General features: G+C 53.6%; 1 protein-coding gene across 4 annotated transcripts in view; it reads right to left on the bottom strand.

The window, feature by feature from the left end:
- Positions 1–3,074: 3,074 nt before the first annotated feature.
- The window catches only part of PMEPA1 (prostate transmembrane protein, androgen induced 1), a 63,340-nt gene continuing 53,600 nt past the window's right edge, over positions 3,075–12,814 (bottom strand). For 3 of the 4 annotated variants that reach the window (XM_063659383.1, XM_063659382.1, XM_054467838.2), the window contains exons 3-4: positions 7,729–7,782; positions 3,075–7,295 (exon numbers count right to left, since the gene is read on the bottom strand). In XM_063659383.1, the coding sequence (XP_063515453.1) occupies positions 6,750–7,295; positions 7,729–7,782 (600 nt within the window). In that variant the 3' untranslated portion in view covers positions 3,075–6,749. Of the gene's footprint in view, positions 7,396–7,728; positions 7,783–12,814 lie in introns of all 4 variants that reach the window. The other variant, XM_063659384.1, reaches the window with a different exon arrangement.

A 12,814-nucleotide genomic window follows, 5' to 3' on the forward strand; every position in this document is an offset into this window, starting at 1 on the left:
TTCCACAGAGTGTTGAGCCTGTGGGTGCACAGAAGTCAAGAATTGAGATTTCAGAGGATCTATGGAAATACCTGGATGTCCAGGCAGAAGTTTGCTGCAAGGGTGGGGCACTTATGGAGAGCCTCTGCTAGGGCAGTGCAGAAGGGAAATGTGAGGTCAGAGCCCTCACACAGAGTCCCTATTAGGGTACTGCCTAGTGGAGCTGTGAGAAGAGGGCCACCATCCTCCAGAACTGAGAATGGTCAATCCACTGACAGCTTGCATTGTGCACCTAGAAAAGCCACTCAACACCAGCCTGCCCATGAAAGCAGCTGGGAAGGAGGCTGTACCCTGCAAAGCCACAGGGGTGGAGCTGCCCAAGGCTGTGGGAGCCCACCTCTTGCATCAGCGTGACCTGGATGTGAGACATGGAGTCAAAGGAGATCATTTTGGAGCTTTAGGATTTGACTGCTCCGCTGGATTTTGTACTTGCATGAGGCCTGTAGCCCCTTTGTTTAGATCAATTTCTCCCATTTGGAACAGCTGTATTTATCCAATGCCTGTACCCCCATTGTATCTAGGAAGTAACTAACTTGCTTTTGATGTTATAGGCTCATAGGCAGAAGGGAATTGCCTTGTCTTTGATGAGACTTTGGACTGTGGACTTTTGAGTTAATGCTGAAATGAGTTAAGAATTTGGGGGACTGTTGGGAAGGCATGATTTGTGTTGAAATGTAAAAAAGGATATGAGATTTGGGAGGGATCGGGGCAGAATGGTATGGTTTGGCTGTGTACCCACCCAAATCTCATCTTGAATTGTATCTCCTACAATTACTACATGTCATGGGAAGAATCTGGTGGGAGGAAATTGAATCATGGGGGTGGGTCTTTCCCATGCTGTTCTTGTGATAGTGAATAAGTCTTACAAGATCTGATGGTTTTAAAAATGGAAGTTTTCCTGCACAAGCTCTCTTCTTTTGTCGGCTGCCATGTGAGATATGCCTTTCACCTTCTGCCATGATTGTGAGGCCTCCCCAGCCACCTGGAACTGTAAGTCCAATAAACCTCTTTCTTTTGTAAATTGCCCAGTCTCTGGTATGTCTTTATCAGCAGTGCGAAAACAAACGAATACAGCAGAGATCAGAAAACTTTGGCAAAGGGTCAGATTGTAAATATTTTAGGCTTTGTATGTCATATGGCCTGTGTGGCAACTACTCAACTCTACCATTGCAGCACAGAAGCAGCCATAGGTGACCTGTAATTAAACTGGCGTGGCTGATTTTTAATAAAACTTAATTTACAAAAACAGGCAGCTGGAGATTTGGTGTATGGGCCAATGTTTGGTGACCCCTGGTCTAGAGAGACAATGCAAACAGCCCAGGAACCCAGCAGGGCCCTGACACTCCTTAGAGCATCTTGCTATAGAAATAATGCATTTCCTGGTCACTGAAATCCCTGCTTGCTTATTTTTTGTTACTTGCAGCCAGAATCCCCCAGACAGATACAAGTGTGCCAGCTCCTGTGCCCACTCCTCCCGTTTCCTACTGGCTGCACTGGTGTGAGTGGGGGAGGCCAGGGGTGGACAGGCAGCTGGAAGGTGCACATCTGTCTGCCCATGTCTGACTGTCTGTCCATGGGAAGATTTTGAGGAAATTGGGTGAGGAGACAGCTTGGGTGGGATAGAGCATCCCAACTCTTCCAAGCCGGTGACAAGAAGGCCAGCTGACTTGTCTGCCTTGGTTTCCATGTCTGAAGAATGGGGTGTTGTGAGAATGGAAGCAGTTGTGGAGTGCAGGCCTGGTCCCTCCTGGGAGCACGTGTTTATCCCCCATGGACAATGGACATGAGTCTGGCCCTGACCTCAGGCAGTGCAGTGACCTTGGGGAGGAGCCATGAACGCCACAGGCAGTGCAGTGACTGCCTCGGTAGAGCCGGCACAGAGAAGCTGGGGGCATCCTGGAAGGCTTCCTGGAGAAGGTGCTGTCTGAACTGGGTCTGGGTCTGAATGATGTCAGGGCAATGTGGGGTTTGAGAGAAGGGGATCCCAGGCAGAAGGGGCAGCACTGAGCACAGCCGCAGGGAGAAAACGGGGTGTGTGTGGGAAGAAAACGGTGCACGTTGCTGGAACATCTGGGAGATGCCAGAGAGAATGGGAAGGCTCTGCAGGGCCTTGTGAGCCTCGAGGGAGGTCAAGGCTGCAGTGAGCTATGATCATACTACTACACTCCAGCCTAGGTGACAAGGTGAGATCCCCGTCTCTAAAACAATTTTTTTTTTACAAGTAATGCATGGATTTTTGACAGCAAGGGGGTTCAGTGCCTTGAACCCCTTGTTCAAGGGCCAAGTGTAGAAAAATAAATGAGACAGTTTCTGTAGTCGGTACTGCAGGTGCCCCCAGGTCCCGCTGGAACCCTTTAGGGAGTCTGTACAGCCCTCCCCCTGTCTCCATGAGCATTGCTAGTGGCTGGTTTCTGGGAGGACAGTTCTGCAGCTTCTGAGACTCACTCCTCCATTTTGTGCACCAGGAGCCAGAGGGGTCTGGGACTCTACCTTTCCAGGGTCCAGAACCCCCACAGGTCCCCTTGGGATCAAGTTGAGGCTGGAACTCTGTCCACAAGTGTCTCCCTTGCTCAGGTTCTCCCCTTCCTTGATCCTCTTCCCTGACTCCCTTAGCGGAAGCCCCCTGGGAGCACATCCTTAAAACGTCCTTAATCCCTTGCACACAAGGCTACTTCTCAGGGTTACTTCTGGAAGAACCCTACCTAAGACAGTTTTTTTTTTCTTGCAGACCTTATCAGAGCTTTCGTCATGCTATGGTGAGTAATGATTTCCCGAGGGAGGAAAAGTATGCAGTGTTTTGCAAAATTGTTCAACAACGACCACCCCTTTTACCAGAAACTGCCTGAGCTAGTGTTTTCATGGGGCTCCCTGAATGCTGCCTGAACTAATAAAACAGAAAGGTTGAACGAATTGTTCAAGGTTACCCAGCAGCTCCGAGGGATCACTTCACCTCCATTAAATGCACCCGGGGTTGTTGTAGAAAGGGGTGGGAAGTGAGAAGAGCTACATTTGGCCAAAGAAGTGAAAAAGCCTCGTTCCAAAGAATTGTAAAATTTATTGTATAAGTATTGCAGCTTTTCAGAATGTCATCATTGCCACTAATGATTACTGATACACAACAAGCAGTTTCTTCAGGCCTGTGGATTGGTATCCAAATACAGAGTCTTACGCAGCGGGGACGTGGGTGCGCGCCCCGCATGCCACGGAAAGCTTACATAAGTTTAACTTGAACAGAGCTTGGGAAATGGGGCTGCAAAGGAGAGCAGTTCCCACGCCAGGAACCAACGTGAAAGCATTGGAATCAGCACAACAGTCGTGGAATCAGGCAGGCAGGGGAGGACGGGCTGTGTCCTTCTGAGCTCTATAGTACAGCAAGATTTCAAGCAGTTTCCAGAAAAACAAAAACAACAACATTTTCTTTCCTTATCGACGGGATATTTTATGGTTCTGGAAGCTTCGTGTTGCACATAGGAAAAAAAATTTCTCTGAAACGTACAATTCATAGGGACTACCAATGAGGACAGGGAATGAACCCAGCTCTCTCCAAGCCCTGATTTTAGCTACATATGGGGTCCCTTTTCATTCTTTGCAAAACACTGGGCTTTTTGAGAACACGGATGGTTCTTAGCACAATTCGAGAAATCTGTCTGCGTAGAACCGGGCTTTGCAGGGGAGATAATTTTCCTCCTCTGGAGGAAAGGTGGTGATTGACAGGCAGGGGGACAGTGACAAGGCTAGAGAAAGCCGCGCTCGGCCTTCTCTGAACCGGGATGAAACGGCAGACCCCTGAAACGAAGCTTGTCCCCCTCCAACCAGCCACTTCTGAGAACCCCCATCTAACTTCCTACTGGAAAAGAGGGCCTTCTCAGGGGCAGTCCAAGAGTTTTCAAAGATAACGTGACAACTACCATCTAGAGGAAAGGGTGCACCCTCAGCAGAGAAGCCTAGAGCTTAACTCTGGTCGTTTCCAGAGACAACCTGCTGGCTGTCTTGGGATGCACCCAGCCTTTGAGAGGCCACTACCCCATGAACTTCTGCCATCCACTGGGCATGAAGCCGAGGACACTGGGCTTCAACACTGGGTTGTCATGAGAGGGACAGGCTCTGTCCTCAAGCCGGCTGAGGGCAGCAACCACTCTCCTCTCTTTTCTCACGCAAAGCCATTCCCACAAATCCAGACCATACCATGAAGCAACGGGACCCAAACAGTTTGGCTCAAGAGGATATGAGGACTGTCTCAGCCTGGCTTTGGGCTGACACCATGCATACACACAAGGTCCACTTCTAGGTTTTCAGCCTAGATGGGAGTCGTGCACAAACCTTGGCAAAAAAGGTTGGAGGAGCAGGAGGAGTAACCTCACCAAGCTAGGCACCTCCCTGGTGGAGAGAGGGTGAGGACGCGCGAGGATGATGGGGTGTCTGAAAAGCAGGAGCCCTTGGTGGACCCTGGGAGGGGATACCAGTCCCAGGTGAGTGAGGCACTGTCCGGGAACGTCCTCACCGAGCGACAGGAGTGTCACTGCTTCTTCAGTAAGGCACTAGAGACGCGTCACATAAAGGAAAGATACGTTTCAATCATCTTTACAAGTGCGTCCTTGTACCTTTCAGGATAACCTGTATTGATTTCTCTGCAGGACCTTTTCAAAGAATCCTCTTCAGGAGAGAAACAAATTCTAGGCTGACGACTTCATGGAGAGGCAGGTTCTGCTGTTGCCAATGAACGAGAACTTTCTACTAGGCTGGCGGCACACAGAGCCCACGTCTGTCAGCTGCCACCTTCTTAAAGCACACGTTTCACATGCATGGAACTCGAGTGGCTAGAACTTCAAAACCGTGCTCAGGTTTTTGTTTTGGAAGTTATAAAAAAAAGTTGCTCACAAACAATAGTTATTGCCTTTCATATCTTTCTTTTATGTTAGTCTAATAGTCAGCATTCTGCCCAAAATGGGAAGCCACTCCCATGGGAAGGGAGGGGGTAGCAGCTGGGAGTCTGCTCTTCCAGCTGGGGGCCCTCCCACCCCCATGGGGAGGAAACACGTCGAGCTCCAGCCACTGGCCCCGGTGGGTCCCAAAGCCCCACCCTTCATGCTCTCCTCTGGTCACCTCTATTTCCGCTCACGTGCCCCTTCCTGTCCTTCACCTGCACGTCACCAGCAGGTCCCGCCAACCCCAAATCTATCTGGTGAAAACCTGGAGAACAAGAGCGGAGTCTAACAGAGATGTAAATGAAAACACAGATCAACAGACACATCAGAAGTGAAGCGTTGTTTCCGCGGGGAAAGGAGATGGAAAGGGGAACAGAGAAGGTGAAGAATTCTGCGCCCGAAGCTCGGGTTGGTGTTTACTCAACTGCTTTACTCATTTTAACCCTTTCACCTATCCTGGGAGAAACCCAGGCTTGTCACCTTTTCATGTTGGGTTGTCTGTTTATTGGCCTTTCAAGTAAGAATTGATCCGTGAAGGGAAACAGACAGGAGGAGGTCAGATTGCGAATACCTGGGCCTTCCGAGGGTCCAGTGCAGCAGTTACTGCACCTGCCTTCACCGGTGAACCTTTAGCCAGCTGAACAACCACCAAAGGGCCCTGCAGAGACAAGTCATCGAGCCCTCTGGCGTGTCCCTGGTAGCCCGGGCACCAGCCACTGCGGCTTGTGAGGGGCACCATGCTCCACCCCACGGGGACCTTCACAGTTGGAAAAAAGAAGAGGAAAAACTAATTCCTTCAGTAACAGTTTATTTTCATTTTTGGGAAAGGCAAAACCACTATCTGGAACTCGGTGCCTCCGTGGTTAACTTTCCTATTTTGCTTGTGATTTAAAGGCTGTTCTGGGTCAGGGGGGAAAAATGTGTCTCCTTCGGTAGGGAATGTACAACGTGGTGATAACCTGTCACTAGGCAGAAGCATCCACTCTGCAGGGACAGTGGCCCCTCAGGAAAGCCCGCCGCTCCCAGCCAAGGCCTCTCTGCAGACTCCACGGGGGCTCACCCTCTGCCGTCAGGCGACTCTGAAATTCCGACATTTCTCCCTTAAAGTTTCAACAGACACAAGAGAAGTTTCCATCAAGCAAGCACTGACATATTTATATTAAAAAATAGTGCAAAATCTCAACATTTATATAAATAACTCTAAACCCCTGCTTTGTAATTTTTTTCTTTACAAGGTAATACACACTTTCTGACTTGGCACTCAAAAATTGCCATTTTTTCCTCTTCTAGTTCAGAAAACAACTTTTTTTTTAATAGGCCTCTTCTAATACAAAAATACTCCTGCCCTCGCACATACAGTTTCTCTTATCTTATATATATTTATATATATAATATTGCAGATCTTTAAACAAAGGTTTTGTGCAAATATGTCTTTAAAGTTAAGTGAAATTATCATAAACAAAAGAAAATAAGCATTCACGCACGCAGCTCAACTAGAAACAAGAAAGACTACTGTAGAAATTTTTTTTCTCTTTTGCCTTCAAGACACACAGCTCAACAAAGAAACGTGTTTTTTTTTTTTCTTTTTTCTCTTTTTTGCAAGCTCTCTTAGCTTGTGCATTCAGACCAGACATCACATGTAAATATTTATACATAGGGAGGTGGGAGGGGAGGGCCACACGATGCGTTGCTGCACCCCCCGCCTTCCTCTCACTCCTCTTCTAAGAAGCGCGGAGTGTTCTGCCTTTTCACCTACGCAGCCCCAGCCCGGCCCCGCTGGGGACCCTAGAGAGGGTGTCCTTTCTGTTTATCCTTCTCTTTGCTCCAGATGGCTGCACTCTCTAGGGGCGCGATGTGTGTGTGGTGGAGCCGGGTCCCCTCCAGCAAGGAGGGCGGCCCATTGCTCTGCTGGTGCTGGAAGGAGGACCCCGGGTAGTGGCCGATGACTTCGCTGTAGGTGGGCGGCGGCCCCTCCATGCGCCCGCCGCTGCCGTAGCACGTGGCGCTGATGCCCGAGTTACTGCTGGGGGGGCAGGGGCCGCCCAGCCTGGCACTATCCATCAGGTCACTGTCGAAGATGGTTCTGTTTGGGGGTGCGCGCACCGACTCCCGGTTCAGTTCCAGTTGCTGCTCGGGGTCCCGAAGCTGGAGGGTGCAGGGGCCCTGATAGGGTGGGGGCTCCTCCCCGTCCGACAGCGAGATGGTGGGGGGCAGGTCGATCTCGTGCTGCAGGTACGGATAGGTGGGCTGGAAGCGGTGGAAGCGGTCCCGCTGGGCGAAGGGCGGCACGGCCAGGCGGTCGGTGGGCCGAGGCGGGGCGTAGACCTGCGGCTGGAGGAAGCAGAGCGGGAGTGAGGGAGGGCGGCTGTCTGAGGTGGGTCGTCCAGATGCGATCCTGAGACTGGAGTTCTGCTGCATGGGACTCGGCTCTCTGGGGAAAGGGAGAGGGCGGCAGGGCTGGCGGAGGCAGGAGCCCAGAGCCTGATCCCGCGGGGGCCCTGGCTTGGGGGCAGCACTGCAGAGCTGCATCGCCCTCCTCGAAACGGTGGCAGCGTCCGTGCTCCCATGTGCAGAGAGCAGAGAGCTGGGCTGCTCCCTCAGGGGCAGGGAGCAGATGATCTCCGGCAAGGAGGATCCCAGCAGCAAGGGCACTGCAGAGGAGGGCGGAGGGGTGAGCCTTTAGCAGCTCACACTCTTCCAGCCGCAGCGGGAGCAGCTCAGGGTGGGGTGGGGGTGTTGGAGGGGAGGCCGAGGGAGGTCTCACCTCTGGGATTCCGTTGCCTGACACTGTGCTCTCCGAGGGCCACAGGCATCCTTCCTGCATAGGAGGAAACGTACAAGCAGGGTCAGTGGGCTGGGCAGGAGGGACAGCAAAGGCTCAACCCAGATTCGACTCTTAGGCCTTTACCCTGGAATCAGCTCTTGAACCCACCCACCTCTCTGCGGCCGCACCAGCTTCCCCAGCCCCTGGCCCTGGACGCTTTTCCAGGACGTGACCACAATAACCTCCTCACTGATCCCTGAGGTGCCCACTCCTGTACCCTGAAAATCCAGCCTGACACTTTCCAAAACATACACCCACTCGTGGGGCCCCCTTCTCAAAGCTGGCTGTAGCTTCCCGTGAGCCTTAGTGGCTTCTCACCAGGCTGAGCATGGCTTCAGCCCCTCACCCCTGGCCCCACTCCCCTGGGCCTGGGCCCCCTGCTGGCTGTGTGACCTGCGGCAAGTTACTTAATTTCAATGCTGCAGTTTCTGTACCTGAATTATAGTTCTTGAGATTACAGTACTTGCCTCATTGAGTTGCTCAAGCACTTGCTGAATCTGAACGTAAAAACCACCCGGAGCCCATGTGGCACTCAGGTAGCATGTGAATGTGCTGGGTGTCACCTCTACACTTCCACCAGCCACGCTGACCGGCCCCATGGGGCCTCAACAAGCTCAGCCCGAGCCCCAGGTCCTTTGCACGGCAGGCCAGGCTGCAAGGCCGGCTCCTGTCCACTTTCAGTTCCAGCGTCCCCTGCAGACCCTTGGAGACCAGCATCTAAAGGGCCTCTCCCGTGAACCTTGTCATCTGTTGATTCCCTTTCCAGCTCCTGTCCTATCTTAATCATTGCTTCTATGCATTTATTTCTTTACAGTCTTTCTCTCCCTCGATCTAGTGAGCCCAGTTCACAGGTGAAAAACAGGAGAGTTGAGGAAAGTGCCCAAGGCGGCTGCTCTGCCATAAAAGAGTGATTCAATCTCTGGCAAAGGAGGTGTGTGGTTCCACTGCAGCGCCAAGCTCTGGTCTGGGTGCAGGGGCACAGCTGCCACTTCATGAAGCTTATGCCATCTGCTCTGAGATTACAGCAGGGGCCTGGACCTTCTCCCAGGAAAATGAGACCCCATGCCAGGACCAGTTCCTCTGAGTTTCCCCAAATGCCATGACGGTGAGCCCTGGGCCTGGGGAAAGGGATGTCTGTTACTTTTATAGCTTCATTGAAATATAACTGATATGCAAATAAATGGACATATTCAAAGCATACAGTTTGGTAAGTTCGGGCATATATTTATACCAAGAACCTCTCACCACAATCAAGATAATGAGTATGTCCATCACCTCAAAAGTTCCCTTGGGGCAGGTTTTTTGAGGGTTCCCAGGTAGGATACCGCTCACCTGCAGCCTGGGTAGGAACGGCCAGAGGGCGGTAATTTCCCATATGGCCACTAGGAGGCTCTGTGGCACTCAAAACTGTCCCATCAGGACCGCTCCTACCCCTTAAGGAGGTCTTATCCTGCCTTGTCTCCTGATTTAGCGAATGGCTCTGACATTCTTCAAAGCTGCAAAGCCAGATCCACGGGATCATTCCTGATAGCTCCTCTCCCCACCACCCTTGTTCCACCCACCCTTGATCCCCTCTCACTTCTCCCTCTATTAGACAGTTCTATCCACCTCTCTCCCCAGCATCTATACCTAGTGGACAGCAAAGTCCTATGGAACCAGGGCCTCCACGTGCAGACAGTCCATCTGCAGCCTGCAAAAATGCAGATTCTGTAGCAGGAGGGCTGGCGAGGCTGCGTGTCTCATAATCTCCCAGAGGCTGCGAGTGCCGCTGGTCTTTGAGGTCCTTGAGGGGTCTCCCAGGGTCTCCTCCACTCTTGCCCTTCCCCAGCGCCCTTCCTCCTCACAGAAGTGGGAACATCTCCCTCACACCCCCCACCCCACACCCTGCCACTCCTCTGCTTAAACCCTCTGGGCCCCCCGCTGCCTCCAGGAGAGAAAGTTCCAACCCCTTACCGAGACCCATGCCCCTGTAGATGTCCACGGCCGTAGTATAGCTGTTTCCTTTAACGAGTTTTCCTATCTGTATAGCGGGCTGATGACAGCGCCTGCAATGCACCATACAGTGTGTTCTGCAGCGTGCCCAGTGAACACAGACTCTCACGTCTTGCCTTTGGATCTGAGCCCATCCTGGGCCTGGACCAATGGCCCCTCCTTCCTCCCTTTCCTGAAGAACTTTGACCTGCCCCTCAAGCCTCTGCCAAGGCGTGCTAATCCTGGAGCTCTCCGTTAGCCCCCCAGGCGGGTCAGGCACTTCCTTCCATCTCCTCCAGTCCCCTCCTGCACCACAGCCTTTGTCTGTCTGCCCCTGGTGGCCTATTCATGGGTCTCACTCGCCCTGCAGGAGCTGCTACTGTTTCCCCAGTGCCAGGCGCCGGTGTGCTATGCAATCAGGGAGTGCTCAGGTTACTACTCAAGTGTGGAAGTTGCTGGGTGACCCGTGCAAGTCATCTTTGTGGAATTAGGTCCCAAAGTGACCTGAGAAGTGGGGGGAGGGGGGCCCAGCTTCAGAATTGTCTGGAACCTTCCCCAGCCTCTGGCTATGTCTGGCTGTCACCCCCAGGTGGAGGACAACGACAAGTTCCAATCCTACAGCCACTGCTGACCAGCCCCCTGCTCCCAGCAGCCTTCAACCACTCCCAGGCTCCCAGGGCTCAGGGTGGACTCCTCTTCTTTGAAGTGGGTGCACCCAGTCCACCTGCGCCTTCCCCATTTAGATGCTTCTAGACCAAGGGTCTGAAAACTGTTTCCATAAAGAGCCAGAGAGTAAAATATTTTCTGCTTTGCGGGCCGGCGGGTCTCTGTCATACCACTGAACCCCGCGGCTACAGCCAAGCGCAGCTATGGGCAAAACGCACTCGAAAACACTTCATTCACACTCGGAGAAGACCTCATTGACAAAACCAGGCAGCCGCAGTGAGCTGATGCTCAGGCAGCTCCTCCCAGACCCCTCCAGAATCTTAACATCACGAGGCCAGAATGCAGCTCCCCATTCTTCCCCTGGAGTCCCCAGGCACAATCTTCCCATCCCAGGGGATGGGATGGCCTTCTATCAAACTGCGAGGACTCAGAGATGTTTCTAAAGAATAAAAGATGATTCTGGCCAGGACACGGCCCAGCACAAGGGGCCTGGGGGAATTCGGTATCTCCTGAGGCCATGGGAGTGGACGCTAGGTCTTTGGCTCCCGCTGCTGGCAGATTGTCGCGCATTGGCCTGGCCACAGTCTTGTCCCTGCCCCTGGGAAATGGGCCCTTGGTGGGCTGGGTTCTCTCAGGAGCAGGAGACCCACACTGAGGACTGATTTGGGGATAAAGAGGACAAAGGGTCACCCCATCCAAGGCCTGAGTTCCTAGTCTAAGCAGGCCTTGGGCACAAAGACTGGGATTGCCTTTCTGGGTAAACCTGAGGTCTGTGCCGCTTGGTGGCTGAGAGGTCACTGTAGTGACGTTCTGCAACATGTCTCAAATACCCTCGGAGCAGCGCCAGGGTGGAAGTGCCATCCCTGGCTGAGGGGCTTGCCTGCACTGGAGCCCCACCCTCAGAGGGCAGATCCTTGCCCAGTGTCACACAACAAGGAGGGGACACGGCCGGGACCAGACCTCAGAGCTCAGGGTCTTACCTGAGATGGTGAGGCAGGTGGGTGAGGCACGAGCTCTTGTCTCCATACAGGCAAGAGGGGACCCCCAGGGTCACCCTGAAAAGGGGCCATGGTCGGATGGCCATGCCAGGGGCAGAGCATGGGTGGGCTGGGGGGATGTAGACTGGGCCTGGGACAGATAGGAGCTGTATGTGGATCTCTATGGAAGGCCGTGGGGCCCAGGGACTCCTGTCTGGCAGGGGGTCCCCAGGGGAGCTGCCACATTCTGCTTTAGGCCTAGTGAGGCTCCACGTTTACCCAGCCAGGCATCCCGGGCGGCTGTGCAGGCGGCTGGGTAGACAGTGGGAGGAGACTTTCTATTGGCCGCAGGTGTGACGGAATCCAACTCCTTCCTGGCAGCAGGATCCCAGGTGCCGTCTCCCGCTCCACAACAGTGAAGCCCCTGCAGTCGGCCTCTGGGTACAGTACACTCTCCACTAACTGCATCCTCCCCATGACCACGGGCCACACAGGCCTAGCTTCAACCCACTGTGGAGATGCACACACTGAGGCTCTGAGGGGCAAGGTGAGCCCAGCCTGGAGTGTGTGCCCCTCCAAGGCTGGTGCCTTCTGGAATGTCCAGGCACCTTCACTCTCCCCAACATTTGAGGGAGGATGGAATAGGCTGTGGGCTCTTCACACCGGCAGTGACAAGCAGTGTGGCCTCCGGCAAATGTTCCACCTCTCTCATCCCCCATTTCTCCTCTGGAAAGTGGGGTGAACCCCTGAAGTCCCTGACGGCATCCCTGGGCAGACGTAACCAGTGCTTGTTGCTGGAGTGGTAGCAACAGCAAATAAACACGTCGGGGCTTGAGAGCAGCAGGTCTACAGCACGCCCTCTGGACAGCGTGCTGGGACGCACAGTGGGCCCCAGGTCTGGGGAGCCCGGTATTCGCATCAGAGGTCCCAGGGCTGATGCTCCTTGCCCTGGCAACCTGGTGACGCACTGAGGCTGGGGCCTGACGCAAGCAGAGGTGTCCAGACCTGCCAGGGACAGGCCTGCTGGCTAGGGACCATGGCCAACAGGCTTCTCAGCTGACTTGGCTCAGCCCAGGGACTCTGGGCACCACCACCAACCCCAGGTGTCCCCAGAAGTGGGGAGGCCACACCCAGTGCTGCCTGTTCTGTGAGTCCTCCCCACACCTAGTGAGCCCCGGCTCAGAGACGCGCCGCAGCCCCGGGGCTGGCCACGTGCCACCTCCTCTCTGCAGTTCCCAGCCTGCTCTTTAAACAGCCGCTTCCTGCCCCACGTTGTTGAGTTACACATCCTGGGTGCAGAGATGGAAGCCATTAAGAAATTAACTCTGCGCCGCCCTTTGGTCCACATGCTGAAGGATACCGAACGGCAGGGCTTCAGGCGGCCGACGTGGAGCCAGGAGTTCACCATCAGA

This window comes from Pongo pygmaeus, chromosome 21, assembly GCF_028885625.2.
Source record: "Pongo pygmaeus isolate AG05252 chromosome 21, NHGRI_mPonPyg2-v2.0_pri, whole genome shotgun sequence".
Taxonomy (NCBI): Eukaryota; Metazoa; Chordata; class Mammalia; order Primates; family Hominidae; genus Pongo; species Pongo pygmaeus.